Source organism: Trichosurus vulpecula, chromosome 1 (genome assembly GCF_011100635.1).
Source record: "Trichosurus vulpecula isolate mTriVul1 chromosome 1, mTriVul1.pri, whole genome shotgun sequence".
NCBI lineage: Eukaryota > Metazoa > Chordata > Mammalia > Diprotodontia > Phalangeridae > Trichosurus > Trichosurus vulpecula.
In genome coordinates this window covers 431,697,799-431,722,856 of record NC_050573.1, presented here as the reverse complement: position 1 = coordinate 431,722,856, position 25,058 = coordinate 431,697,799, and the positions used below count along the sequence as shown (strand labels likewise).

The window sequence follows — 25,058 nt, the reverse complement described above, 5'->3', positions numbered from 1 at the left end:
TTCCCAGCTATGCCACTTATCATCCTGTGTGACTCTGGAAAGCTCATTTAACCATTCTGAGCCTCAGTTTTATCATTTGTAAAACAGGGATGGTAATACCGTGCCAAGCTCCCAGGGTTATGTCAAAATCAAAGGCAATGATGTATATGAAGATGCTTTGGAGATAGCAATGTTGCTAAGGAATAATGTTCTTTTGGAAAGCACTTGGTAAAACTTAAAGTACTTTTTATATATATGTGACATTATGCAATAAGGTATGTAGTATGGCAAAAAGAGTATTGAACTTGAAGGAGGGATAGCTGGGTTCAGATAATGGCTCTTGTGACCATTGGACAGATCATCTGATCTGTCAAGAACCTCTGCCTCCTTAGTTATAAAATGAGGAAAAGTAGACATGCCTTATGGGGTCAATATGAGTAAAGCATTTTATAATACTGGGGTTTGTAAACTGGGATTTCCTGGGCATCCATGAACTTTAACTGGAAAAAAAGTCATTTTTATTTTCACTAACTTCTAATTGAAATTTATCATTTCCTTCAATTATTTAAAAACATCGTTCTGAGAAAAGTTTCACAGGTTCACCAGAAAGAAATGCAAACCACTCGAGTATCTTTGCCAAGAAAACCCCACTGTGGGTCATAAAGACTCAGACACACCTGAAATGAGTGAACAACATAAGCAGTACAGGCAACTCCAAGACTCTTAGTTACAGACTTGTAACAACAAAAAAGCTTAGGAATCCCTGCTATTTAAATGCTATATAAATGTGTGGAGGAAGATCTGAGTTCAATTCCTATCTCAGATATTTCCTAGTCAGTTTCCTCATCTGTAAAATGTGGGTGATAATATTCCAGGGTTGTTGTGAGGCTCCAAGGAGATAAACATGAAAGGACCATAGAACTCCTTCTTGTTGTTCTTTACTGTTTATCTCTAGAAAGATTGAACAGTGCCTTTGAGTCACTTTGGGTGGGCTATTTATATGAGTCTTTCAGACATTGAATTTCTTCTTTTCAGCATTTTGTATCGATTTTGTGACATTGTTAACTATCTTTTTTAGGTAATAACCACATGAAGGAGGAAAACTATGGTGCTGCAGTGGACTGCTATACACAGGCCATAGAACTGGATCCAAATAATGCAGTTTACTATTGCAACAGGTAATGAGGCATTTAATTGCAAGCAGTTTAAAACTATAAACTTTTGGACATAAAACTGTGGAAGGGAAAGTTGGACTGTGAATCAGAAACTTTTCAAGTCACCTACAGTCATTGACATTGTCTAACAAAAGTGAGCCTGTGGGTTGCAGGGGCATAGTAGTGAAGAAAAAAAAAATCAGCAGTCTGGGATAGCTAATGCTTTCCTTGAAGCTGTGCTTTAAAGGCTCCAGGCTCCATTTCCTGTGTTCAGGTCCAAAGACCCCTAGCCTAGTTTCTTAGTTTGGGCTGTGGAATTTTTATCTTAAAAAAAGCTATGCAATCCCTGGGATCAGATAATACCCAATACAGGAAATTTTACCCTTTTGGTATAGCCCAGAAATCTCAATAATAAAGAGGCAAGCAGTAGTTTTAATTATGAATAGCCTATGGCCCCTATTTGAAAACTTAAGAGAGGTCAGCCGGCCCAGATAAGCCTATTATTTATAATGAGATTAGGAATCCAGGACTGTTATGTGTCTGGCAGTGTGACATTAAGGATAGCCAAGAATCTTTCCATGCTTGACATTCACTCAACTCTCATTAAATCTGAAATCTATAATAATAGCACTCTTGTATTTAAAATAGTGCCTTTCCCCAAAGGAGTCCAGTAGGAGAAGAGTATTTAATTTACAGTAATTAGAATATTTTATTCTTATGTTTAAACCAATATTGAATGAAGCTCGAGGATGGTTTCCAATCTTTTAGGTGAGACTCTCATAGCTCAAATGTCTATAAATATCTCGATAGACAGTTGTCTTGCCAGCTACCCCATGCCATTTCTTTCTCAGCCAGCTGGCTACTATCATTTGGAGGCTCGGATGAACAGATACAAATATTACTTTTAAGATTCCTTTTTATGGTCTTATTCATAGTCAGAAATACTTCTGACCTGTCATGCTTTATTTTTTAACAATGAGTCTGTTTTCCCTTTTACTGTGTGGAGTTTTGTTGTTTTTTTTTTAAAATTTATTTAACATATTTAGTTTTCAGCATTGATTTTCACAAGAGTTTGGATTACAAATTTTCTCCCCATTTCTACCCTCCCCCCCACTCCAAGATGGCGTATATTCTGGTTGCCCTGTTCGCCAGTCAGCGCTCCCCTCTGTCACCGCACTCCCCTCCCATCCCCCTTTCCCTTCCTTTCTTGTAGGGCAAGATAAATTTTTATGCCCCATTGCCTGTGTATCTTATTTTCTTGTTGCATGCAAAAACATTTTTGTTTGTTTTTGAACATCTGTTTTTAAAACTTTGAGTTCCAAATTCTCTCCCCTCCTCCCCTCCCACCCACCCTCCCCAAGAAGTCAAGCAATTCAACATAGGCCACATGTGTATCATTATGTATAACCCTTCCACAATACTCATGTTGTGAAAGACTAACTATATTTCGCTCCTTCCCAACCCATCCCCCTTTGTTGAATTTTCTCCCTTGACCCTGTCCCCTTTCGAAAGTGTTTATTTTTGACTACCTCCACCCCCATCTGCCCTCCCCTCCATCATCCCCCCCATTTTTTTTTTTTATCTTCTTCCCTTTTCTTTCCTGTGGGGTAAGATTCCCAATTGGGTATGTATGGTATTCCCTACTGTGTGGAGTTTTTAAAAGAATAGGAACCAACCAATAAACAGGTTTTCCCTCATCTTCCTTGGTCAAAATCTTCTCTGTCCTTGTAACTGTACAGGGATGCTTATACCCTAGCCAACAGTGAACTTTTCACTCCCATTAACATGTCTAGGACTAACTGTATAAGCTGTGCCTATACATAGCACTGGTTTTTGTTGTTTGTTTTAGACCAGACCTGTGATTTCATCAGTGTGGGGAACTCCCAGGATTAAAATTCCTTCCTTAATACAAATCAGCAACAAGTCTGTAACTAAGAATCTTGGAGTTGCCTATAGTGCTTATGTTTTTCAGTCGTTTCAGGCATGTCTGAGTCTTTATAACCCTAATTGGAATTTTCTTGGCAAAGAAGCTGGAGTGGTTTGCATTTCTTTTTCCAGCTCATTTTACAGATGAGGAAACTGAGGCAAACAGGGCTAAATGACTTGCCCAGGGTCACACAGCTAGTATGTCTCTGAGGCCGCATTGAGGTCTTCCTGACTCCAGGCCTAGTGCTCTATCCACTGTGCCTCCTAGCTGCTCACTGAGAGGTTAAGTGACTTACCCTTAGTCACACATCTTATATTTGTTACATTTTATATGTGCTTCCAGGGCAGCTAGGTGGTGCTAAGGGTAGAGTGCAGGGCCTGAACTCAAGAAGACTTGTCTTCCTTAGTTCATATCCAGTCTCAGATACTTACTAGCTATGTGACCCTGGGTAAGTCACTTAACCTCATTTACCTCAGTTTCCTTATCTGTACAATAAGCTGGAGAAGGAAATGACAAACTACTCCAGTATCTCTGCCAAAAAAATTCTAAATGGGGTCTTGGAGAGTTGGACACAACTGAAATGATTCAACCATAACAACAACAACAATATGTGCGTCCAAGACCATCCCTCCATTTACTGTACCATGATGCTTCTCAGTCACACACATTAACTATATGTGTGCATTGTAACCTGTATGATCGTATATTATAATTATTTGTTGACATGCAGCTTATCTCCTCAATTTGAAAGCTCTTAGAGCCCAAAGATCATGTCTTACACTTCTCTGTATATGGTATAAGACCTTACACTTGACCAAAACTTAATAAATATTTGTTGAATAAATGAATAAGTATGTAAAAAACATTGAGACAAGGCCCCTGCTCACAGAAAGCTTCCTTCTTGGTTAAAAAACAAAAACAAAGATCTACACAATTTTATCTACTCTGTCATTCTCTGATCCATGTGCGTATGTCTTAAAATATTGTTAGAGAGTGATATAGGGATAGGGACTAGATTTGTGATTTCATTGGCATGGGGAACTCCCTAAAGAGGACATTCCCTCTACCAGTGTAAGTCAGCACCTTTCTGCAGCTTAAACTCAGAGATTTGTCTGAACACTGAGGGGTTAAGTGACTTGGTCGGTGCTAGTATTTGTCTGAAGCAGGACTTCCTGAAGCAGTTTTCCTGGTTTCCAAGACAGCTTTCTGTTGACTATACCATGCTGTAGTATGTAATAAAGTACTCTAATTAAATTGTAAACTCCTGGAGCATAAGGGTTTCTTTGTGGAATGCAAATTCTCACCGCAGCCCTCTATCCATGCATCAGTCCATCTATCCATCCATCTATTCATTCATCCATCTATCCATCTATCAATCTATCGATCTATCTATGTATCTATCTATGTGTCTATGTATCTATCTAGTTTTTGGAGGCAGTCAGGGTCAAGTAACACTTTCCCAGGGTCACATAGCTAGTAAGTGTCTGAGGCTGGGTTTGAACTCACGTCCGCCTGGTTCCAGTGTTGATGCTGTATCCTCCATACCACTTAGCTGCCCCAACCCTCTGCACTTAGCAGGGTGCCATGTACACAACAGAAGCTTAGTACTTGATGGACGAATGAATGAATGAATGATAGAATGATAGAGACAATAATTAAAAAAACAGAACACAAGAAAACCAGTTTGGACTGGAGTAATTAGATTCTGTAATTAGGCTTCACAGAGTAGTTAGGTGGGGCATAAACAGGCACCTAAGGTACAGGCACCTTAATAAGCAGATGTCATCCATCACAGATAAGGAAATGGAATAGCAGAAAGAAAAAAAGGAAATCTTTGAGTAGTGTAATAAGGAAGAGTAATGGTATTATTGTGTCCTCAGGGTGTCTCGGTCCATTAACTCTTATTTGGGTTTGTCATTTCAAAAGTAATAAGCACAGACTCACCTTTGAATCCCAAATGCATTTATTAAAACACTTACCTTATGAAGTGGCATGGGAATCATATTTGTAGATATATACGTATAAATATATAATATGTTGTGCTTATGTGTTGCTATCACATGACATTGAAAGAATATTGCTCACGTATCTACTCCTCATGTGCTGATGTAACATTAGAAGGATATTACTCTTGTGACATTGCAAAGTGGATACTTTTGTATCTAGCCTGATGATCTTTGTTTCTTAGCTAATCCTCTGCTAAAACTTTCAACATAAATGGACCCCAGTTTCCCTGTCTCTGGAAATATAGTTAGTTTTTAATCATTTGCATTGCAGTGCCATTTAGGTGAATGACTGCAGGCTGAATGGCTCTAGTGGGCTGCTATGGTGCTGAATTTTATAGTGCTCTTGAAGGCCCTTGCAGTTCTTCATTTGTTTGTTTGTTTCCTTCTTTCCTTCCTTCCTTCTGTCCATCCATCCTTCCTTCCTTCCTTCCTTTCTCTCTTTCATTTACTGGGGGAGGGGATATTTCCAAGTTTATTGGAGAAAAGGCAAAAATAAATAAATATTCAACAGCTCTTCTTGGTGTTTTGAAGTTTATCTCAAGCATGGGCTGGGTAACTTGCAGGTTGGGCAAACTCTCAAAGTCCAGGAGTTTCAATATTTCTTTGGTACCAGAGTCTGCTTCAATGATGTCCTGATCCAAAGCAGAGACCTCAGGGATGTAGCTATCCCTCCTTTCTTGTTCTTCTTTCTGCCATTTGATGGCGATACCGCTCACAGGGCCTCTCTGGATTTGCTTCATCAGCTTCTGAGATCTTGTTGTGGAGCTTCTTGCTGGGAATGATGGCGTGCTCATGGTGCACACAAGCTTGTTGGTATGGAAGTCATAGCCAAGGCATACATAGTACTTTTCAGTGATGACCTGCCCTACCTTCTTCGTGATCTTGGTCCAAATGTGATCCATGTTGGCTCTGAGGGATGAAGGGCATAGTTGTTGCTTTCAAAGATTTGTGCCTTCCTTATTGACTGACAGAGCTTATGCCAGGCTTGTAGAATATCTTGGACCATGTTGGTCAGTCAACTGAGTGGATTCCCAGTGGCGAGCTGTGGCCGATCAAGCTGGTAGTAGGAGATGAGGAGCACCTGGATGCTCTTCCTCCATTGGTCAGAATGAATATATGAACATTGCAAGGTCAGTAGCAGTTGAATGTTTGTGATATTAGTGCAGAGGTTCTTGCCCTTTCTTGTATCACAGACCCTTTGGCAGCCTGGCGAAGCTTATGAACAAACTTTTCCTCAGATTAATGTTTTTAAAAAACAACTCATAATTGATGCAGCATTTCTATTAGAGATTAGTGAAAATAAAGATGCATTTTTTTCCCTGCCAAAGTTCGCAGACCCCCTGAAATCTATCCACAGATCCCTTGGAGTCTGGGTTAAGAGCCTCTAGTTTAACATATCACAAACTCAGGTAATTGATCTCTCAAGGACACAGGCATACCTTGTAAGTTTACCCACAGCCTTCTCTAATCCACAGGCCTTTGTGTATGGCCCACATCTGCCTAGGAGATGTCTGGGGGCTTGGTATTTTGGATCGGCCCCACCTTTCACTGTCACTTATCTGTGGTATTATTCAGGAATTACAGCTGCTTGATTAATATTTCTTTAAAGGAAATCCTACAGTTCCCTACTTCATTATTCTTGTTGGCATTCAGTCACAGAGCTCTGAATCCTTCTTGAAAACCAATGGAAAGGCTTGTGTAGTGGTCAGAATATGTATTTTGTTAAGGGTGTTCACTAATCCCTGATGTACTTCATATTTAGTTGAGAAATTAATTGAAAAGGATTTTAGGCACCACTTGAGTGTTTTTTCTGCCCTATTTGCTATAAACATGGAACACTCAGAAACCATTTTTGTGCTTTCCCTCTAACAAGTTAAAGCTATTAGAAGTGCTCCCCAAGATACGATAACACTGAATGCATTATTGTGCTGAAATTTCATTAGTTCTGCCCTGATAAGCAGACAGTGCATGCAGAGACAGCAGATCACACTGTTATTCAATTCAGATGCAGTACATTTGGCTTCACCACAGAGGAGCTACAAATATAGCTGCCTATTCCCTTTCTGGCCTTTGATGCCTACTTTTTTCACTGTGCCTTGCTCTTAGATACAGCTGAGCTCTACAAGCGGCTCTTCCCCAAGCAAGTCAGTTGGTGAGCTTACAGGCTGTCACAATGGAAGAAAGGATAGATCTGCTTATTGTACTCGTACTGAAGATTTTTTTTTACAAGGGGATAAAAAGAGTTTGAGAACACACTATTCCCAGGCTCCTTCTGTGAGCCTGCCAGTCTTAATCATAAACTCTAGAAAGATGTTAGAGATGTTGGGCTGGTGGAGGTCATAAGATCATACATGGAGAGTTGGGAGAGACCTTAGAGATCATCATCAAATTCAGCCCTGTGATTTTTCCTATCAAGAGACTGAGGATAAGAGAAGCCAAGTGACTTGCCAGAGGTCGCACAGGTAATAAGAGGGTGGGCCCAGATTTTAACCTGGCTCTCTTGATTCCAAATTTCATGCTGTTTCCACTACAGGTGTTTTTCCTACACTTTCCTTTATAAACGTTTTTTTTCTAAAAAGAATTTTTTTAGATTAAAGATGTACCAGGATAATTTCTCATTGACTGTACTTTTTTTTTTTCCTATTAAGGAGTGTGATAGCTTTGGTCTTCCTTGAGGATTCTAATGGAACAACTTCAAGCATTCATTATTCTACTTACTGAAAAAATAACCGGTTACATTTGGATTCAGTTTATCAGATTGTCAGAAAGCTTTTGTGTCTCACTTGTGAGGCAATGGAATTCTATTGATGAGCGAACTGATTGCAGGTTCTATCCCTTCTAAGTTATTTTGAGTACCTTCTAAATGTATTGTAACAGAGTCACTTTTTTTTGGTGGTAAAAAACTTTTTGGTTATTCATTTGGAGCCTTGTATACAATATCAGGGGAGGATACACAATGACAGCTCTCAAGCAATGGTGAGAATTTGGTTTTGAAGCCCTTGCTGCTACTATGACTCTTTCTCACATTTCAAGATGAGTCGTATGGTGCCAGGTTTGGCTTGAAGCTGTTGCTATGGCGCTTCTCTGAATCTTTTCCCTGAAGTGTTGGCTAACTCTGAGAGACTGGGGAAAAGAAAGAGGGTTTTGTCAGTCAAGGTGCCCATGACCCATGATCGACAGCACTGACTTTTGGCCTTGATGTGTCAGTGATCTCTATGCTACATCATCATATGGTGACCATACATTAATCCAAGACTATCTTGCCTTTTTAAAATACATGATTTTAAGATAAAAGTTGGTAAAGGAAATACTAATTATTTTTTCAAAATTGTGTTTTGATAAGTCTTAAATTAGGTCAGATGAATGTATTATTTGATGGCAATTTCAGAAATTCAGAATAATGGCAATAGGCAATCATAATTATACAAAATTCATGTGAAAACTAGGTTTTATTACAAGAGAAATGAACTTGCATGTGGAACCCAAAGAGTTCACAATACATATAGAAGTTTGCATTTTTATAACAGCAATAAAGAGGGCTTTATTTGGTATTTAAATGTAGTTGGTAATGGTTTCTGAGATTCAGAATACCAGCAGTTTTATTCCAACTTTTTTTAAACCTAAATCATAAAGCTTCAAGCTTTTAACATACCTTAAATGTGTCACCATCCAGTGTCCCAATGCCCAAGTACAGCTAGAATTACTGTTCTACCAAAAGTTACATTTTGCCCAAGGAAACATGTAAAGTCAAGTGATATTCAGAACCAAGTCTGGCATTCCTCTGTGTTCTTGGTGTCACTTTGTTTTTGAGTCTGAGTCTCTCTATTTTGTCCTAGCTGAGAGTACAGCGGCCATAAGCCCGATCCCATTACTGTTTGGCAGGGAAGCTTTCACCTGATCCCCTTCTGACTTGGGCCAAGTTACCCCTCCTTAGGCAGACTTGTGGCCCTGTGTTGCTGGGGGGAGGGGGGATTGCCATATTGTTGTTGGACTTAATGTAGTCTGATCAGCTTTGGCCCTCTCACAGTTCAGAACTCCCTAGCTCAGGAGAGCCACCAGTGGTCTAGCTTTAAAAAATCATTAGACCGTACTGACTAGGAATGTGTTTACAGAAGTAGTTTTGTTAGGGAGTTGGACATGAAGCAAGAAATGCATTAGAAGTCAGTATTCCTTATATTTATATCTTGTGTTTTCTCTGTTCATTATGCATTTATTTCTTTGGTCCTCCATTTTAAATGGATATATATATATCAGCTTGGGATCCTCAAAACACGATATAGCTGTTTTTTAGTATTTGTTGATGTTGTTGCATCATTTTCAGTTGTGTCCAACTCTTCATGACCTCATTAGGTGCCATGTTATTAATAGTATCATCCAGTCTTTTTTCTTCAAACTATTTTTTTGTTTTGTTTTTGTTTTTTTGGAGGGGGAAAGCAGGGCAATTGGGGTTAAGTGACTTGCCCAAGGTCACACAGATAAGTAAGTGTGTCAGGTGTCTGAGGTCAGATTGAACTCACATCCTCCTGACTCCAAGGCTGTGCTCTATTCATTGTGCCACCTAGCTGCACCTTCTTCCAACTATTAAAGAGTTCATTCATATTTTGTTCAACAAACTGCTGAGTGTCTACTATGTTAAAGGCACTATATTAAGTGATATGGAATAAAGACACTGTATCCAGTGATGTGAAAGATACAAAGATGAATAAGGTACGGACTTTGCCCTCAAAGAATTTAAAGTGTGGTAGTGAGAATATGAGGCATACATATTCTACATTGTATTACAATTGCCTGTGTAAGAACAGTAAAAGAATGCTTTAGGTCTTAAGAGAAGGGAAACATTTCCAGTTAGAGGGTTTATGTAAGACTTCATGAGGAAGGGCATTTGAACTTAAGAGTTGAAAAATTGAGTGGTTCAGAAGACAAAGGCCTAGAGGTAGGAGAACATGAGTCTTGTTTGAGGACTAGAGAGGAGTCTGATTGGAGAAGAGTTTGATTGGAAAAGAAGTTACACAAGGTAGGCTAGCCACCCTGGCTAGCCAAATGATGAGTGGCTTTGAATGCCAGGACTTTATTCAGTAGGCAGTGGGGAATGAAAGAGAGAGAGAGACACACACACACAGAGATAGAGAGACAGACAGAGACAGAGAGGGCAAATGCCGACAGGGACTGTAGACATAAAAGACACTTGTTAGCAAATCTGGACAGCATACCAAAAAGAATAGATGTCATCTTGTTGATGAAGATCTGTATAGTCAAAGCTATGGTTTTTCCTGTAGCAGTGTATGGCTGTTGAGAGCTGGACTATAAGGAAAGCTGAACGCCACAGAATTGATGGTTTCAAATTGTGGTGCCGGAAAAGACTTTTGAGAGTTCCTTGGACAGGAAGGAGATCGAATCAGTCAATACTTGGAGAAATTAATTCAAACTATTCATTGGAAAGTCAAATACTGAAGCTGAAGCTTAAATACTTTGGCCAAGTAATAAGAAGACAGGATTTATTGGAAAAGACCCTGATGTTGGGAAAGATTGAAGCCAAAAGAAAGAGGGGAGGGGCAGAGGAGGAGATGGATAGATAGTGTCATGGAAACAACAAACATGAGCTTGGACAGACTTTGAGAGAGAGAGGGGAAGATAGAAGGGCCTGGTGTGCATGGGGTCATGAAGAGTTGGACTGGACTGAACAGCAACAAAAATCCTTTATAGGTCAAATGATCAACATTTATCTTTACACTCCTGCAGATTTTTAGGTTTTTCTCAGATATATTTGAGCCCATTCTTGCCGTTTTTATCATGGCTAAGTAGTTCCTCTGATAAACATATTCCCTTGGAAGGTATTGATTGAGAGCCTTAAGGCTTGTGGGTCTGTGGTAGGAAATGGGAATTTAGCATGGGGCAAAAATCTGTGAGTAGTAAAACTCAAATTAACCATGATCTTTAATTAACCCCAGTTGTTTTTCTTGGTCTTTTCCCCTTCATAACTTTGCTTTTATGAGGAAATGGGGCATATTTTATTTTTCCTATCAAGGATTTAGCCTCCAAAGCAGATTTTCATCCATCTTGTAGTTAGTATGCAGTTAGCCTAACATCTCTTACCTGCATTTACAGTCTTGTAAAGAAGTAATGTTCAGAGAGATAACACTGAGACCCCACCCCAGATCCCTCAGTCATTGGTATGAGGTTAGCTGTTCTTACTTTTTATGGCAGGAAATGAACTACAGTTTAGAAAGTTGTACAAGTGCACAGAAACTGAAAGGTTAACCATGGTTCCATCTCACTGCCCGAGTCTTCCGGTTACTAGGGGTTTCAGTATGTCTGGGTGCAGGTTTATAATGGCTGCTACACTACCTGTATTGGTTTGATGATCTTCAGGCTTTGTCTTTTTTAGGGGTTTGGTTTCTGGCATCCTTTCCTACTTCTTATATTGGCCAACACATGGAAGAATTTCAGAGAACTTTAGTGTACAGGGCAGTGTCCATAGCAAACATTTACCACTTATAAATTAAACGTGGAGAATTTTATGGCTATTATTTTTAAATGACCATGGAATTGACCTCCTTAAAATAGAACTCATGCATTTCTTTGGTGAGACAGAAGAGTAGAGTACCACTAGGTAGTAACAGAGTCAGTAATTTGCTCTGTGAAAATTTGCTTTTTATAGGATTTTCGCTGGACCTTGATGGCCTTATGATTTAAAAAAAAAGTCAGGTACTGAAAGCCTTTAATAACTACTACCATGGGAACTAAATACCAAATTAATTTTACATTTAGGTTTATGGATAAAAATGAGAAATATAAGATAAAGAAATAAGACTTCTGTATGAGTTGTAAGAGATGCAAAAGAAAAGCTAAAACCTGATTTTGAATACTTTTGTTCTATTGTTTTCCCAACAGTTGTTGTCTAGTCATTTTTCGGTTGTCTCTAACTCTTCCTGACCCCATTTGGAATTTTCTTGGCAGAGACACTGGAGTGGTTTGCCATTGCCTTCTCCTGCTCATTTTTACAGATGAAGAAACCAAGGCAAACAGGGTCACATAGCTAGTAAGTGTCTGAAAATTCAGGAGGATGGGTCTTCCTGACTCCAGGCTGGGCATTCTATCCACTGTACCTAGACCTAGTTAATTTTCTTAAATGATTTAGTTGCATATATTATCATATCTGCAAAGCTCATTTTTAAAATTCTGATATTGAACTCATGATAACATCTAGAATGAACTGCCAGAAAGAGGTAGCAGAGAAACACAAGGAAAATACTTAACTATGAAAACAATTGATGTGTGTGAAGCATTTGGGAGAGATAATTAGGAGGCAGCATGGCACAGTAGAAAGAGTGCTAGATTTGGAATCCAGAACACTTGGATTCAAATCCCAGCAGTGTTACCTTGGACAAGTAACTTAATTTCTCTAGATTTCACTTTCCTCATCTGTATAAATGGGAGAGTTGACCTAAAACAGAAACAAATAGTAGGCCTCATGTGATCCACAGCATTCTGAGTGCTGCCTGAACTAGATTAAAATGTAATTAAGAAATATTTAACAGAAGAGGTAAAAATAAAAGAAAACAGATGATATTACATTTTAAAACTAAATTGTTATGTGGCTCTATTATGTGAATCCTTCTGTATGGATTAGTGACCCCTGTTCCTATTTGAGTATTTGACATCACTGGTTTAGAGGACCTCTGAGGAACCTTCCAGGTCTCACTTAGTCTATGAATCATTGGATTCCTTGACTGTCTCCATGCCCATTTTCCTCTGTGTTGGAACAAAAGAAAATAAGCATTTATTTATTGATTTTGGGAAAGACAATTGGGGTTAAGTGATTTGCCCAGGGTCACACAGCTAGTAAGTGTCTGAGGCAAGATTTGAACTCAGGTCTTCCTGACTCCAGGCCCAACCCCCTGGGTGTTGTACTACCTAGCTGCCTCAAAATCGTTCATTATTTTTAACTCTGCATCCAAATAAATGAGCCTGGAAAGCAGGTCAGCACGTATTAAAACTCTACTTTGTTATTTTCTTAGGGAAGTATCCTTCTTGTGACAATGAGGCATCTTGAATATAGCATCTGCTTTGTACTGTGTCCTGGCATGTATTAGTCATCTCTGAGAATCATGCTTTTATTCAATAGATTTTTTTTTTTAAAAAACTGAGTATAGTAAAAGATCCAGGGCTTTAACCATCATTAGGTCCATTCAAGATTGAAGCAATAATAGTTTGTTGTACTCATGTAGCAGCTCAAATAAATTGAAAGCACCCAAATGAAATTAGCTCATTAATCCTGTCACCTCTACCATTAGTGTGGGAATGAACCACTCTTGCTTTCAAAGCACTCTTACCCCGTTGTCATTCATTACACAATAGGACATCTCTCCATCTCTATCTATAAGGTTGGTATGTGTGGTAGCACTGGGGAGGGGGCAGGAAGGGGGACAGTTTTACCCTGAGGGAGGGAAGAGCAGGAACCATTAGTGGCTGAACATGGTAACAGATGGCTATCAGCAAGCTGCAGACCCATAGCTTCTTTCTTTATCCTGAGAAATATCTAGAGTGGGAAAACTGGACCTCCAGTACCATACCCTTGGTGAGGCTTATCCTCATTCTGCTGGTGATAGAAGTGGATTATTTTTATTTTACACACTATCTCATGCACAGAGTAAGTAACTAACTTAGAGGTCAATTAATGAATGTACAGTGAAGAATTATAGATGCCTATCTTTAATACCAGTAAAACCGTGCCAATACATACATATGTATGTATACATTTTTTAAGTATGGACGTTGCTTCCCCAATAGAATGTAAGAGAATGCCCATGGGCAGGAACTGTTTGATTTTTGCTTTGTATCTCAGTGCTGAACACAGTCCTGGACATCATGGCCTCTTTAATAAATACTTTTTTGATTCATTTGATTGTGCTTATAGAGTGATAGTGTTGGGATTTAATAAACATTTGTGGAAGCTAAAGATTTAAAAACTAAAATGTAACAAGAAACTTAAAAAAAGATTTAAAAACCCAAGTGATAGAAAATCAAGAATTTTGTTGCTCACTGACACCTTGGCAGATGGGATTGGTGTGAATGTCATTAGTAAAAGCAGAAGCATGGCAACACCGAATGTTCATTTTGAAAAGTGCTGTTTTTTAACCCTTAAATGCCTGTAGTGGACAAAGTGCTGCCTTGTGATGTGTAGCAAACATCCGGTCTCTGATTCAATTTTATGTCAGAAGACAAAAATCTAGTACTAAGCATGGAATTTTAGATGGTTCTGACATTGTTCAATAAATGCCATTTAGAGGGTTTGGTATCAATATTTTTTTATTTTCTTCTTTTGGACCCCTATTAGATAGACTGGTCTGGTAGAATCATTCATTTATTTTATAGCCACCTTTAGGAGGCTGCCAGACCTGCCTAAAATATGTATGAGATAATAGTGCTTTCTTTCCTAACAGTCAGATGTACATTTGGGTTGGACACAGATCCCACATTCAGTTTCTGGACCAGATTCATCAGTGGCTCCTGCATGCCTCACCAAGCTAAGGGAGGTCACCAGAAACTATTCTTTAAAGCCTGGAGATGATATTTAAATCAAGCAGAAAAGACAGAAATAAATTTAGCTTAGGCCCATAGGACAAGATGATTTTTGCTCCAGGGACTCTATCAATAGAAGTGCATTACTTTTTTGTTGTGAGGATCAAGGTAACATATGTAAAGTGCTTTGGGTACCTGAATGTTCAGTATCAATGCTGGCTATTATATATGCAAAGTTAGATGCAAGAGAGTTTGGGAGGGAGGTCATTAGCAGATGGGAGACGGGAAAGGCTTCATGCAGAAGACGGTGATTGAGGGGCATCTTAAATGAAGGGAGAGACACTGTGAGGTGGAGGTGAGGCAGATGGAGGGAAAGAGAGTTTTGTGTGTGAGGAATAGCGAGAAGGTCACTTTGGCTGGATTGTAAGAGTGAAGGAGAGAGAGCAATGGCCAATGACACTGAAAAGATAGATCAGGATCACATTATGTAGGGCTTTAAAAGCTAAGAGACTTGATTGAACTGAAGTTAGCAGAATGAGGAAAGCTATATATTGTGGTAACTACAACAGAACAATAATGTTCAATAAAAAATAAACCCTAAAATCTGTGTTGCCAGAATGATAAGCTTGGTCTCAGAGAAGAGATGAAAAAATAACACTCTCCCCAGAGAAGTTTTCTTTTCTTTCTTTTTTTTAAAACATTCTTTAAAAAAAAACTTTAGTTCCAAGTTCTCTTCCTCCTCCCAGTCCCTCCCCCTCTCACTGAGAAGGCAAGCAATATGATACTTATTACACATATGAAGTCATGCAAAATGTATATCCATATTAGCCATGATGAAAAAAGGGGGGAAAAAGCAAGGAAAATAAAGTGGAAAAAATGCTTGAATCTGAAGTCAGAGCTCTTCAGTTCTTAGAGAAGCTTTCAACTTCCTTATATCACCAGCAGTCAGGATAAGAGTCATCTTTGGAGGGGTGGAATATTACATATGTTGTCAAATGTGGTGTTTTGCTTAACTGTTTTTGTCTTTGTATGTGTATTACAAGGGAGGTTTGCAGAGGGGGGAGGAGAAGGTTTCTCTGGAAATGACAATGATTTAAAAAGAGAAGAGAAGGTTATAAACATTTATATGGTACTTATTGTGTGCCAGGCACTGCGATAGATGCTATTTACAAATATCTCATTTGAGGCTCATAACAACCCTGCAAGGTAGACACTCTTATTATCTCCATTTTGCAGTAGGGGAAGCTGAGGCAAAGAGAGTTTAAATTTCTAGGTTCACACAGCTAGTAAGGTCTGATTGGGACTCAGATGTTCCTGGTTCCATGGCCACAGCACCATCAGCTGCTTCTGAAAACACAGAGGCATCCACAGCTCCAAGGTGTAGGGAAGCAATAGTCACACTGCTCTCATCAGAATTTGCCTGGAGTACACTGCTGAGTTCTAGGCACTGCAGGGTAGGAAAGCCATAGATATGCTAGAATGTGTCCCAGGGAAGGTAACCACGGTGATACAGGGCCTTGAGTGCAAGTCATATGAGGATTGATGGGAAGAACTGGGTTTATTTAATCTGGAGGAGGGAAGATTCAGAGGAGACGTGATAGCTATCTTCAAGTATTTGAAAGGCTTGGCAGAACCAGGAACAGTGAATGGAAGAGGCATAGAGTCAAATTTAGGTTAGATATCAGGAAAAATTTCCTAATAATTAGAGCTGTCCCAAGGTGGGATGTGCAGCCTTCACAGTCTGGGGTGGGCTGTGTTCCCTCTCCTTGTAGATCTTCCAGCAGAAGAACAGTAGAAGTGTGAGATGCACAAATTTAGAGACATCTCCATTCCAAATGTTCATACAGACTATTCGTGCCCGAGCTGCGGTAGAGCTTCCGAGCTTATATTGGTCTTATCAGCCACCGCTGGATACACTGTACATCAACCCTGACATGGTGAGGTTGTTATGAAGGACAACAACCAACCAGGTCTTCCAGCAAAGACCCTGACCACTGTATCAGTAAGGCAATAATAACAATGTAGATGATAATTGTCAAAGTGTCTATGTAGTTCTGTATTGCAAAGTATATAAGACTCTCCACATAGAAGGTAGAAGAGGTATACCATTAATTCACACACCAGAGAACCATATCCCACAAGCCATTTACCCAATCTATCAGAGCAGTAAAGCATTCAATAACATAATATCACAACATGGAGCCTTGCCATTCCAAAACCTCTCTGACCCCCTACTGGGGTCTTCCCAAAAACAAACTCACGGTACAGCTAAGTCAGTCTGTTCAGCTCTAACTAGCATGACAGCTCTTAGCAGTCATTAGCAGCCATAACTGCTCTCTCTCTCTCTCTCTCTCTCTCTCTCTCTCTTAGCATTTCCTGTGACATAACTTCCTTTTATCTGTCAGGAAGCTCTTCCCACCACATGTGACTTAGGTTTCCTGTGATGTAAGCAGGTCACATGGCTTATTAATGGGTAGGAAAGATCTTCAAATCTAAATTGCTACTACATTCGGCCCCAAGATCTTTCATATCCATTACATAGGGCAATGGGAATTCTGGGAGAACTGGTGTCGACAGAACTTTACACAACAATATAACAGGGATAACACAAGATAAGCATGTAAAACATTGTCATCATTCCTTCTTCGAGCGAATGGGGCTCAAAATCTTGGGGTAAGGGGTGAAGGACTCGTCCTCCAAAGCATCTTCCTGCTGAGATTGGATGTAGAGCTGTCCCTGCCCCAAAAGATAAAGAGTCCTATTTGAGAGGTCGGTTTTTTTAGCAAGCCGGCATCTGGAACTCAGTTAATGCCAGGTCCAGGGATGACACATCACAGTTGTGGACAGGTCCAGAGATGACATATCACAGTCACAGACAAGCCCAGAGGTGACATCTGAACACATCAGAGGGTGACATCTGGCTTAAGAGATCAGGCATCTGCAGGTGGATGGAACTAAGCCTGAAGAAAACAAATCTCACAAATTTAACAGACAAAAGCCAAAAAGAAACAGAGACTATCATAGCTTCATTCCTGATAGAATACATGAGTCAAGGGTACAATTTCATAATCATTTTCTCCTGGGTAGACTACTGTTACAGTATTGTCATTCCCATGTGCTATAATTTTTGCAGGCTTTGGAATATTGTCCAGCTTCCGCTTTACCCATACTATAGCTCCCAATTTTATTCTATCAGTAGAACTAAATCCTTCCTGTCCTCTGATAGTTGTTTTGGAAGTAGGGTCAGTTTTCACAAGGGGTATTGTTTCACAAGGAATAATAATCAATTGAACTATTCTATCATTTTTACACAACCGTATGGGTTCTTCACCTAAATTCTGGAGTGTCACAGTAATTTCTCCTTGATAACTAGAATCTATCACTCCAGCTAATACATGTATTCCCTGAGCTGCTAATCCTGGTTTAGGTAATATCCATCCAAAATGATCCTTAGGGATTCTCATACATATCCCAGTAGATTTTTTTTATCTCTTTTCTGTCCAACCAAAAGTTCTCTTAACAACGTAAATCATATCCTGCCAAACCAGGTATTCCTGGATACAGTGGTGGGACATCTTCTCTCACACTCCAGTACTCAATATTTTGGATCTTAAGTATTTGCTGTTTTCTAATTTGCAGATTTGGGGTCATCATTCTGGCTAGAGGTGTACTTCCTCCTAATGGTCTATTATTCAAATTATGTAAAGCCTTGAACAAATTATCCTCCCAATGTTGATACAAATTATTAGAACTTAACTTTCTTAACTGTTCTTTCAACAATCCATTCATTCTTTCTATCAATCCTGATGTGGATAATATGGAATATGCTATATCCACTCTATATTATTTAATATACAATATCTCGTCATCTCATTACCTTTGAAATGTGACCCATTGTCACTTTGAATCTGCATTGGGGTTCCATAATATAGACATAATATCTAGAGTTTTACAGGTGTTTTTCTGGGTTGTATTCTTATAAGGACAAGCTACTAGTACACCTGAATATGTGTCAACACAAATACATATAAATTTGCATCCTTTATCTTGGGGTGGTGGTCTAATATAATCTATCTGCCAAATCTGGGCTGGAACTTTTCCTCTTGCTATTTCCCCAGTTACTAGCCGAGGAACAGTTCATTCCCTTTCCAATTGACGTATGTGACATCCCTCTGTTACTTGCTTTAACAATGAATAAGAGATACTAATACCTTCATCTTATGCCTACCAGTGTGTGGTCTAGACCCCTAAATGACTGGCCGTTTGGTGGACCCATTTTGTTAGTACCGGATCAATCACTTCTCAGATACGTTATAGTAGAGATTCCTTTTGTGTTATGGGATGGACTCGATGGTCACTGAAGTCCTTTCTAACTCCCCAAATTCTGTGATTGTGTAATAAAATTTGTTTTTAAATGTTGAAACTTTAGATACAAACTTGGTCAGACAGTCTCTTCACCAATGCTCTCCATGTTCTGCCTTCTAATCTGCTACTGGCTTTCCCAGAAGGAATATGTTTCTGCTTATTCATCTGTTTCTTGTTCCTCTCAACATCTTGGGCTTTGGTGGACCCTAAGCCACCTAGATCTGGACCCAGCCTAGTCTTTGATGTATATTTCCTTAGATTCCAGTTTGGGTCCCATCTCTCTTCTCTTCTTCTAGAGGTTTGGGACACCTCCTTCTCTCCTCATCCCCTGTAATTGCCATGTTAAAAACTTTAGCTTAAAAAGGCCACTGCATCCGGGGCCATCTCCAGTGATCCTGATCTGTATCTCTCCACTGGATCCAGATGACTCTGGAGGATGAAGTGAGGCTGATGACTTAGCACAGCCCTCCCTCACCTAAATCCAATTCACTTGCATGTCATGGCATCACCTCCCCGAGGTCATGGCCCTCTTTGAGAACGAAGAACAAACAACAACAATAATTGTCCTAATTATTTCTACGAGTCACCTCTCTTCAGGGCCCTCAGCAATAATGAGAGAGTAAGGAGGACTTTCTGGGGATGTGACGGGCCAGTGGCTATTGACTCTAACTGCTGTTGTAGTCCAGTTTTTGCTTCCCATAGAGCAGCAAGTATGCCTTATAGTGTAGCCAGTTATTCAGAGATATGCTTTAGTCAGTCAGTCAGTCAACATTTATTAAGTGCCTACTATATACTACTGTGGTTCTGACTCCTCTTCTCTTCTCCTTCTATATTACTTCACTTGGTGATTTCATCAATTTTCATGGATTTAATTACCATTTTTCTGCTGATGATTCTCAAATCTACCTATCCTGCCCCAGACTCTCTGCTGACTTCCAATCTGGCATCTCCAACAGCCTTTCAGGTATTGTGAACTGGATGTCCAGTAGACATCTTAAACTCAATGTGTCTAAAACTGAACACATTATCTTTCTTCCTAAACTCTCTCCCTCTCCTAACTTCTCTGTTACTATCAGGACAACGCCATCTTTTCAGCCCCTCTGGCTCACAACCTAGGAGTCATCCTCAACTCCTCACAATCTCTCACTCCCCATATATAATCTTACCAAGTTACCAAGGACTGCTGATTTCACCTTTCCACTGTCTCTTGAATATGCCCCCTTCTCTCTTCTGATACTGCTGCTACTCTGGTGCAGAAACCTCATCACTTCATTCCTGGACTATAGTCATAGACCCGCTGGTGGGTCTGCCTGCTTCATCTCTCCCCATTCCAAATCCATCCTCCATTCAGCCATCAAGATGATTTTCCTCAAGCACAAGCTTGACTGTGTTCCCCCTCCTACTCAGTAAACTCCCATGGGTTCCTCATTGCCTCCAAGATCATATACAAAACCCTCTGTTTAGTATTCAAACCCCCTCCTACTTTCCTGCCTTTTAACCTTACTCCCCCATGTGTCTTGTTCCATCCAATGACATCGACCTCCCCTGTTTCACAAACAAGACACTCATCTCTTCGCTCCAAGTCTTTTCTCTGGCTGTCCCCTCATTTCTCCTTTACCTATTCTTCCTCTTCATCTCCACCTAGTGTCTTCCCTGGCTTCCTTTTAGTCCCAACTAAAATCCCATCTTCTACACGAAGCCCTTTCCAACCCCTCTTAATTCTAGTGCTTTTTCTATGTTAGTTATTTCCTATTAATTCTGTATATAGCTTGCTTTGTGTACTTTTTTGCTTATTTTTTCTCCCATTAGACTGTGAGCTCCTTGAGAGCAAGGTTTGTCTCTTTATGTATCCCCAGGACTTAACACAGTGCCTAGCACATAGTAGGTGCTTAACAAATGTTTGTTAACTGGTCAACTGCCAGGAGCTGTGCTCATTGCTGCATATACAAAGATAAAAGACAGTCCCTGCTCTCAAGGAGCTCACAGCCTAATAGGGGAGACAACAACATGCACGGAAGGTCTCTAGAAGCCTCTGCTCTTGGCTGGCAGATGTTTTTGTGAGCCGTGGGCATTTTATTGAATGAAACCAGACAATACTGTCAATTCCTTGCATTCTTCCTCAGGAATCAGCCCTGACATCCCTTGCTTAAATATCCGGTTTCCTGTTTATCCTTGCCCCTTGTATATCTTCACTGCAGAAAACCCAGCTCAGCCCAGCCTTTGGTCTGTGGACCCATGGATCTGCTCTCTTCAGGCCAAGACCTCACCTCACCTCCACCTTCTTCCCTTTATTTCGTCCTGATCCTGATCTCCAAGATTCCTTTCCGTTTTAGACCGTAGGATTCCATGAGCAGCTTGTGTTGGCCTCCTGGAGGAGGGGAGCCGGGATGTGAGGCATTTCTTCCCTTCCTTCCCACTGTGATACCGTTCCTGTTATCATAAGGTCATCCAAATCTGCCACCTTGTGTCTTCAGACAGAACATCTAAACTGTTTCATGCAGAAATCTCTCCGTTAAAGATCTCCAGGGCAGGGGATGCCACAGGTGACACATTTCAGGGTTCCACATAGGTGTTAAGAGGACATGGATCTCACTTGTGAAGCTGTCTTATTGACTGAGAAAGGAAGCTAATAAAAATCCTTATTAAACGACTGTTAGTCTGGCAAGTAGCTTGTCCCCTGTCTCAAAGAGTGGAGGATTCTATTCACTAAGAATTTGGGAATTAGGGCAGTTAGGTGGCTCAGTGGATTCATCTTCCTGAGTTCAGATCTGGCCTCAGACATTTACTAGCTCTGTGACTCTGGGCAAGTCACTTAACCTCGTTTGCCTCAGTTTTCTCATTCATAAAATGAGCTGGGGAAGGAAATGACAAACCACTACAGGATCTTTGCTAAGAAAACCCCAAACGGGGTCACAAAGAGCCAGACACGATGGAAAAAAATGAATGAACAACCTCTGTCAACTTCCCATAATATGTTGATGTAGCAAAACACTTTACGTTAATTTTTTCCCTTTAGGCCTCAAAACAACCCTGAGAGAGGTAGGTGCCACAGATATTCTTCTTTCCATTTTGTAGATGAGAAAGCTGAGGACAACAGAGGTTGAGTAATTTGCCTGTGTTGATGCAGCTGAGGTTCTAACCCTGGTCTCTCTGACTACAGTTGCAGTGTTCTTTTCACTATACCATTGCCTATACAGATACTCCAGTGATCTAACACAGAGGTGTCAAACTTGGCATCCAGAACTAGATTAAAATTTAATTAGGAAATATTGAACAAAATAAGATGCAGTGCAACAATAGGGGCCCCTGGAGTAAAGTGGGTAGAGTGTGAGGCCTGCAGTCAGGAAGAACTGAGTTCAAATTTTATCTCAGACATTTTACTAGCTGTGTGACCTTGGGCAAGTCACTTAACCTCTGTTTGCCTCAGTTTCTTCATCTGTAAAATGAAGATAATAAATCACTTACCTCCCAGGGTTGTTGTGAGGATCAAATAAGATAATAATTACAAAGCACTTGGCGCAGTGCTTGGCACATAGTAGTCAGTATGTAAATGTTAGCTATTTTTTTTTTTTTTTGCTTTTTGGCAGGGCAGTTGGGGTTAAGTGACTTGCCCAAGGTCACACAGCTAGTACATGTGTCAAGTGTCTGAGGCCGGATTTGAACTCAGGTCCTCCTGACTCCAGGGCTGGTGCTCTACTGACTGCGCCACCTAGCTGCCCCAAATGTTAGCTATTTTGATGATGATGATATTAATTTGTGGTTTTTGAAGTCAATGTGTGGTCCACAGGGATCTGTTTCTGTCTGAGTTTGACACCACTGAAACAGATTAATGCTTTCATCCATGTGGATAATCCCTCTAGTGATTGAGATTGCAACCCCTCTATGCTTACCTTCCAGTGTGACTTTTTGTTCATGCCTTACTATGAGTCTGTCACAGGGGCTCCACCAAGCGTGCTGGGAACCTTTTTCTCCTTGACATTGCATGGAGACTGATAGATCAGAGGGCTTGCTCATCTCCTTCTGGATACGTGACCAGTGAGTCTGTTTTTCCTGTAATAGATCTCTCTGATAGTATCCTTTACTCGTCTATTATACCATTCCTCATTTGGTAGCTAGTGGCCATAGCGGACAGAGTTTTGGACTCGGCATGAAGAAGACCGGAGTTGAAATCCTGCCTGTCCCTTAGGATCTCTGTGATCCTGGGAGAGCATGAGTTACTTCTCAGCATTCGTTCCACAGTTTGCAATGTGTGGTGAATAATAAGAACACCTACCTCCCAGGGTTGCTTTGAGGATCAAATAAGACACTGTATGTGAGTGCTTGGCAAACTTGTGGCCCTAACAGAGGTGCTCTCAGCTCAGGTTTGATATTGGTACAAAAGGCACTTGCGAGGCATTACACATTTATAAAAGTTAGTTTACTTTGCCCTAAAACAAGAAGGAAACAGTGCCACTTAGCTTCCCAGTACACGGTCCCTCTCCTTGTCTCCATCTCTAAGTGAGATAATGCAATAAACATTTAAAATACAATAAACATTTTTAAGCACTTACTATTACTACTACTACTACTACCACCACCACTACTACTACTACCACCACTACTACTACTACCACCACTACTACTACCACCACCACCACTACTACTACTACTTCTACTACTACCACCACCACCACCACTACTACTACTGCTACTACCACTACTACTACATTTATATAGTACCTACTATATGCCAGGCACTATGCTAAGTTCTGAGGATACAAATAAGGAAGAGAAAGACAACCCCTCTCCTCAAGGAGCTTACAATCTAATGAAGATGAGAGAAGACAACACATAAAAGGAATCTGAAAAGGGGATGGGGGTGGGGGTGGCAGAGGGCACACTCTGTGGAGACCTATAATAGTAGAGTGGAAACCAAGCAGAGTAGGTGGTGGAAAATGAAGAGTTGGCTGAGCTTCTAGGTCCTCTTTTGCTCTATTCTCCAGCCCTCCAATGAGAAAGACAGAAGCAACTGAAAGTACTGACGATATGTGAATATGAAAGCTGAAGTTTTCTGGTGATGAGCTTGTCCTAGGGAAGAGATAGGGAATGATGGTGGTGAAGCTGAAACCAGGCAGAGTGCCTGGCATATGGTAGGCACTTAATAAATGTCTGTTGTATTGTAAATATTGTATTATCTTGTTTGGTGCTCAATAAGTGCTTGTTCCTTTCCTTCTTTCCCTCTACTCCAACTTGGAAAGTAGGTCATCAAAGTATGGTGACTTCCAAGGTCTTAGACATCCACCAATTTTGAGAGGTCCAGTCTCAGACTTTTTATGTAACTAGGTGATCAGAAAGCTGTGTCAGGGAAGCTGGGGCCAATCAGGTGCCAGGCCCAGCACTCTAAGCAAGAGGAAAAAAGTTGCGTTAGGAAATTAGGGTCCCAACACAGCATCATATGCTAATATTAATGATTACCTGCTGATAATCCAGGGGATAGAGCATTGGACCTGAAGTGAGGAACACCTGAGTTTAAATCCAGCCTCAGACACTTGTGAGCTGTGTGACCCTGGGCAAGTCACTTAAACTCTCTCTACCTCAGTTTTTTTCATCTATAAGATGGGAGTGATAATATTAGCACCAATATTATCACCTTCCAAGGTTGTTATGAGGATCAAATGATGTGTTATTGTTAAATGCTTTGCAAACCTTGAAGTGCTTTGTAAACGCTAGCATTTTTACTGACTGTCCCCCATGCCTGGAATGTTTCACTTCTCATCTCTGCCTCCTGGCTTTCCTGGTTTCCTTCTAGTCTCAGCTAAAATTTCACACTCTGCAAGAAGCCTTTTCCCAATCCCTCTTAATTCTAGTGCCAGGCACTGTGCAAACTTCTTTTTTATCTCCTATTTATGCTGTCTATACCTTGTTTGTATATATTTGTACTTATTTGTTCGCTTGTTGTGTCCCCCAATTAGACTGTGAGCTCCTCTGTCTTTTGCCTCTCTTTGTTTCCCCCCTGCCTAGCACAGTGCCTGGTATACAGTAGGAACTTAATAAATGGTTATTGATTGACTAATATGCTGAAACCTGCTTGTACCCATCCTATGTCCTTTGGTCAATCTTCCACTT

The 25,058-nt window shown here is 40.3% G+C and overlaps 1 protein-coding gene across 2 annotated transcripts in view; it reads left to right on the top strand.

Moving 5' to 3' along the window:
- The window catches only part of SGTB (small glutamine rich tetratricopeptide repeat containing beta), an 84,496-nt gene that overhangs the window by 43,889 nt on the left and 15,549 nt on the right, over nucleotides 1-25,058 (top strand). For both annotated transcript variants that reach the window (XM_036762128.1, XM_036762121.1), the window contains exon 5: nucleotides 1,058-1,157. In XM_036762128.1, coding sequence (XP_036618023.1) covers nucleotides 1,058-1,157 — 100 coding nt within the window. The remainder of the gene's footprint in view (nucleotides 1-1,057; nucleotides 1,158-25,058) is intronic.